This window comes from Syngnathus floridae, chromosome 10 (assembly GCF_059516105.1).
Source record: "Syngnathus floridae isolate MCC-2025c chromosome 10, RoL_Sflo_1.0, whole genome shotgun sequence".
NCBI classification, from domain to species: Eukaryota; Metazoa; Chordata; class Actinopteri; order Syngnathiformes; family Syngnathidae; genus Syngnathus; species Syngnathus floridae.
In genome coordinates, this window is record NC_142422.1 from 8,680,001 (window position 1) to 8,686,123 (window position 6,123).

At 37.7% G+C, this 6,123-nt stretch overlaps 1 protein-coding gene across 2 annotated transcripts in view; it reads right to left on the reverse strand.

Moving 5' to 3' along the window:
• Positions 1-2,696, reverse strand: part of zfpm2a (zinc finger protein, FOG family member 2a) — a 100,184-nt gene extending 97,488 nt beyond the window's left edge. For both annotated transcript variants that reach the window (XM_088388278.1, XM_088388276.1), the window contains exon 1: positions 2,268-2,696. In XM_088388278.1, coding sequence (XP_088244404.1) covers positions 2,268-2,307 — 40 coding nt within the window. In that variant the 5' untranslated portion in view covers positions 2,308-2,696. The remainder of the gene's footprint in view (positions 1-2,267) is intronic.
• Between the last annotated feature and the right edge of the window lie 3,427 nt (positions 2,697-6,123).

The following is a 6,123-nucleotide window of genomic DNA, read 5'->3' on the forward strand; positions in this document are numbered from 1 at the left end:
TTCCCATTATCTGCCCTTATCTCCCCAGTCATCGGAGCAAATTAATGGTGCTCTTTCAGCATTGCCTTTTTATCACCGCTCAGAGAGCACCCAAGGGGAAAGAATAAGCAAAATATTAAAATACTGCATAAATCACAATTTTAGATAACAGTCCAATGTATGCAGGGGAGGGTGGGGGTGGCAGCGCTGCTGGTGGGGGCACTGCGCCCAACAACCTTTTTGTCCTTTAGAATGACTGTCTCTGCTGACTTTCGATGCAGTGGCTTTTCCCCAGAGTTCCCGGGGTGGGAGAGAGGATCTAGGCTCCTCGTGACCTTTCTGGTGGCAACTAGAGCTTGATTATACAGCCGCACATCGGCTGCACATTAACATGATCTTACACATGACATATTAATTCACACACGGCCGGGTCACAATGCTGCAACACAAATGTTCGACTTCCTTCGCTTGACAACAACATTTGGATGCTACAATTGGATTGGCTCAAACGTGAACAGGTCCATCACTCGTGTTTTGTTGTTTATCAAATGTTTTGAGGCTTTGCTATGTTCAACTAACAGTGAAACAAAAACATCAATAAATATACATTTGCATTATTTTTACTCAACCTTTTCCTCAAAACTTTTTTCTGTTTTGATATTAAAGAATTGATATTTAGATTCTAGTGTCGGAAGGCCCCGTATGTTCAATGAATTATTTTTAGGTATAAGGAAAAAAGTTATAGTGAGTAAAAAGTTTAAATGTAAATGATATAAAATCCAACAAATATTTCCAATATTAAATTTGTAATCAAAGTGATAACAAATGATCATTTATGTTGGAACGCAAAGTTCAAAATCGGGGCCAAATTAAAAAACAACAACAACAATAAATGTAATTAGATGCATGAACAAATATTCTAGAATTAAAAATAGCACAAAGTCCTCTGGCTCTGAGGCTTATTTTTATGGAACAAAAGTAAAAAAAGCTATTTAATACCTTTCTGTCTCCTCTTGGATAGATGAACTTGAGCATGCAACGTGTATGCAAAAATATGCAAACACACGCTACTTGAGTCTTTTTCTCTTTAGTCTCTCTTTTTATTTTTAGCCCTTCGCTCAAAGTGGTTGTAATGGTGAAGAAGCAAATGTATTATGACTTCAAGTAAAATGATTTACAGTGGACTTTTAATATTGTGAGCTCCAATTACTGTCCAAAGTGTGTCAATCGCTTGCAGCACTGAAGTGCTGAAAGAAACACCAACACTAAACATCCTTACTGAACACACACGTCAGCTGTATTTACGATTAAAGAATTCCGATGGTGATGTGCCACTGTGTAAGTGTAACAGTTGAAATACTCCAATTTAGTAATCATCAAATATATAAAAAATTATAACCTAATTAAAAGAATAACAATCTACAGATTAAACTATTTTCCTATAATTTTAAAGTGTAGGCCAGGGATTTGTGCCTTCATAAACACCATAAAAATAGTGAATTATAAAAAAGAGTAATAAGGTAATCTACCCAATACACTCAGTGACTTGCAATTAAAATATGTCGACTGTGCAAAGGGTATGAGCATTGACACTAAATTACCCAAACACTGTTTTAGTAAATAAAAAATAATCTATTGAATAAACAATGCATATTACATAAATTAGTAGAAATGTGTATTTGATAACATTATCGTCAAATAGCATTTATTAAAAGTAAATCGTGTGTGTATCAAGTCAGGTACACACACCTGTACGAGAGGATCAATCACTAAGTGTGTGTGGGTGTTCGTGCGTAAGTGCGTGCGTAAGTTTGTGCGTATTTATGGGTCAGAGACAATGAGCGTCAATTAAAGCTTCGAAGGAGACAAATCAATTACAATTGTGCAGTGTTTTGAAGCCACTCGTTTGGAATGTTTGTGGACACATGGATATTAATTTTGACATTAGTTAATTAGGATGCACGCACACTAAACTGATACAGTTGATGGAGTAACAAGACACGTTTGTGGATGGAAACAAATTAAAGTCGGACCAAAGAACCCAAGTCAAGTGACTGAACTCAGTCAGTTTGCACCTTTAGTAAAACTTTTGAGCCACGAGACGACACCACGAGATTTGCACCAGAACTCCCTTCTGCAGAACCGACACACTTAAGTGCGAGGGGAGCGCGTTTAACGTGACGTGCGTTACGCGAATGCTTGATCACTGAGCTGATTCGGGGTCTTTGTGGAAATAGTTTCTACAGATCTAAAATAAAACATGCAAAGGAGAAAAGAAAATAACTTACGTTTGATCTGCCTGGGGTTGCTTTGCTTCCTTCGGGACATGCCTGCTGCGTGGCCGGTCAGTGAATCCAGGTGTAGTGTTGACAGAGCGATAGGTTTTGGTTCATCCAAGCAGTTTTTGTTTTTTGTTTTTTTCTGGTGGTAACTGACAAGGGGGAAAAGAAGAGAAAGCGGCTATATACTTTTTTTTACGTCTATCGTTCCGTCTGTCGTCGCTTTATCTTTCTGTTCTCCTGGCTCTGGCTTTGGCTTTGCCCCTCTCTCTTTTCCCTTTCTCTCTTCCTCTCACATGCTCGCACGCTCTCTCTCCCTCTCTGTCGCTGTCTCCCTCTCACCCTCTCCTCGCTTTCCTTTCGGTAATGAGGCTGCTGAGCTTCTCCGCGTGCTCTGACTGTGGAGGTGACGGCGTTTTGCGCTTTTGTTTGATGATAAGGTTTGTTCCTCATCGGCCACCGTAGCCAAGGCTCTCTGAACTTTAGTTGACATCTAATTGACAGTTTGTCAATAGATACTATTGGCAAAATTAGATGTTTAGTTCAGGATCTAGTTTTAAAAAGGTTACACTAGCATATTGCAATCAAATGCATTAGTAACAAAAGCAACAACAACAACAACAACAACAACAATCATAATAATAATAATAATAATAATAATAATAATAATAATAATAATAATAATAATAATAATAATAATAATAATAATAATAATAATAGAGCTCTGCGATAATTATAATGCTTTTAGACTTTGAATCAAAACATATGAAAAAATATTAATTTCTATGAACTATCTGAAGTTGGTATTGCAATGCTGGTTTTTACTTGTCTTTGTTAATCCAGACAGGTAATTTGTAGAACCTTCCTAGCTTGCCCGAAATAAAATTACATTAAAGTTAAACCTAATGCTGTATCATAGTCACCACAAAATTAGAAATATAAATATTTTTTCCACATTCTGGCCGTTGGTTCCCAAGTGCACTATACTCTCTGAATTTGACCCATAATGACAGACATTCAGATTTTAATGCAATTTGGAACCCACACCTTTTATTGATATATATATATATATATATATATATATATATATATATATATATATATATATATATATATATATATAAGTGCCGCTACGAGTGATCCACATTTCTCTCACACAATATAAAGTCTGCCTAAAATGTGTGTAAAAATATACATGGGGGAAAAAACCCCATAACTTTTCAGAGATTGACTCCCATGTTGTGAATTGTTGCCCAAACTTGAAATCACTCTCTTCAATTAGCCTGTTGGACTGCAAAGGAAGACAAGCAAGTGGCCTGTGAAATTATCTCATAACCCAATTCCACAACTTTGGAATGGAGTCTGAAACTACGGAATAATTCATGTGACAGACGGTCAGTGGTGGTTCACCTCCATAAGAGCATCTGCTTTGCAAGCCTTCTCATCCCGTGCTCCCCCTCTATCCTCTGGTGGCTCCAGTTTCCAGTAAAAGCTCTCTTTAATTCTTTCCTTGCATACGATGCATAATGAGCCAAATGGCAGTGGCAGTTATGAACAGTAAATCATTGCTGTCAAAATCATGAGTTGTTTCATATTCACCATGCACAGTGTATGAATTGAAATTTGTAAATATATCAGAAAGACTACCAATCAGTTCAATTTTCATTCAAAGGTAATGGCTGATAGAATTGTTTTTTTCAAATTGATTATCACTTTCTATTGGGTTAAGTTTGTGCAGAATTTACAGAATAACAGTTTATTTAGCTTACAATCAGAGACAATCTTTGAAAGATCTGATGAGATTAAACATTGTATTGTCGACTAACCCATAAATTGTACACTGCCATGTACTGATTGTATTCATGCTCTTCCAGGCCCAGATGTTTAATAATAATAATAATAATAATAATAATAATAATAATAATAATAATAATAACAATGGCAGAAGCACACACTTTTTGCATGAGAGAGAGCAAAATTACCATCTGAAGATTAATTTAACGCCACTGCTAAATCCTATGACTGCAGCACGATTGCTCGTTGCTGTTTCTGAGCCTCAGTGACTTGTTTGAAGCAGTATGTGATTGACAGGTACGAGTCTGCACCAGTGAGAGAGGGAGTTTTTTTTGTCCTCACTGCTCAGACCAGATGGTTGTGATAATTAACATGATACTGTTTCCATCACAGGGGAAATCACTGACACAAGGTTGGCCATATTAATAGGTTAAGGTATACTGTATGCTGTTGGGATGTTGCACAGTGTAGCCACATAATCAGATTATTAGGGGAAAGGTTGATTTGATGTGCTAAATCATTTGATTACAACTGCCAAGTCACATCTGGCGACTGTCGTTCAGTGTCAGTGCAGGGAAGGCTTGTTGTCTGGGGCTGCATCGTGCTTAAATCTTTCAGTGGCTCACCCAAAACTGTCTAATTGTGCCATTTTAGTTTTTACTGACAAAGTTCCATCCTACTACACTGATGTGATTATTTACATTACAAGTTGGCTGATTTCACAAAAATGACTGCTATATTTATTTGTGTGTCTGTTAAAAGTTGATTGATTACTCAATTGTGCTTTCAGAATGGACATAAGTGAATAATGACATTACACATTTAATAGACAAGAGCAAAAACTGCAAGCGAGCCAACTTATTTTTAACGCTTAATTTACTGTATGGTTAAATCCAGGGAGGAAAAATACTGTTGCAGGTAAATAGTTGGGGGAGAAAAATCAAACCGCTAACTATTTTTAAAATGATCATTGACATGTATTTATAATTTTGGCTCCAATTAAGTGAATACATTCCTTAGTATTTGCTTAAGGCCAGAACACAAACAAGACACAATAGGAAAACCATGTCACCAGTTTTTAGGTTGAAAATCGCACTCACATTCTATATTATCATAAATGACGCAAATATATTGACATGATGATCTTTTTAATTGCTGTTTGATGAGACACGCCCTATCACAGACATCCAGTTGTTTGTTGGAAGGCAACTTATTGTTTATAACTGTAAAGCTAAAAAAATAAATCCAAATCAAATTGTTCACTGGATTGATATCTAAAATGTCCTCCCCATACAGTTGTAGATGAAATTCCAAAGTCATATTTTTTTTCTCTTTTGATATTTCAACAACTTAACAAAATTCGTAAAGATTGAAAAAATATCAGTGTTTATTTTTCCTGAATGAAATACAGTATTATATATTGCTGCGTGCTCCCTCTTGCACTGCATGCAAGTGAGCAGCTGTGCTGCATGTGCAGCATGTGTGTCACAGTGCTGGCCATGACAAATTACTAGGTTGATGTCTTTGAGAAGATCACACATGTCCGGTGGCACTAGGAGTGACAGCTATCCCTGGGACAGGAACTACATCCTTAAAGAGCCGCCTCAGCAGCTGAAGTTGGACAGCAGTGTTATGATTTTGCCTGCTGTGGTGACACCCTCTGGCTGTTGGGGATTGGTTTGTCTCCAAAGGGGTGAGTGTGTGCGTATGTGTGCATGTGTGTGTTTGTGACTGGACACACACGTGTCCATGTGGGCCGGTGCCACCTATCTCAAGATAACATTTTTGGTTTAAGATCTAATATTACTTTAATGTGATCTACAGTCTTTTTAAGAGTTCTTGCAAATTAGAGTTGCTGTTGTCCGGATGCAAGTTGCGGTTGAGCCCATCCGTCCATCCATCCAACAGACCAGCAGCTCCTGCAGCAGCAAGCAAACAGATGTCTGAGAGAGTGCCCACTCTGCTGGCTAAGCTGCTAAAACCACCCGCGGGCCTGGAGGCCTCAGTGGTACTTCTTTCCAAGAGGCTTTATTCTCTACACCACCGTCTCGCACGCCCGCACCCCAACCCA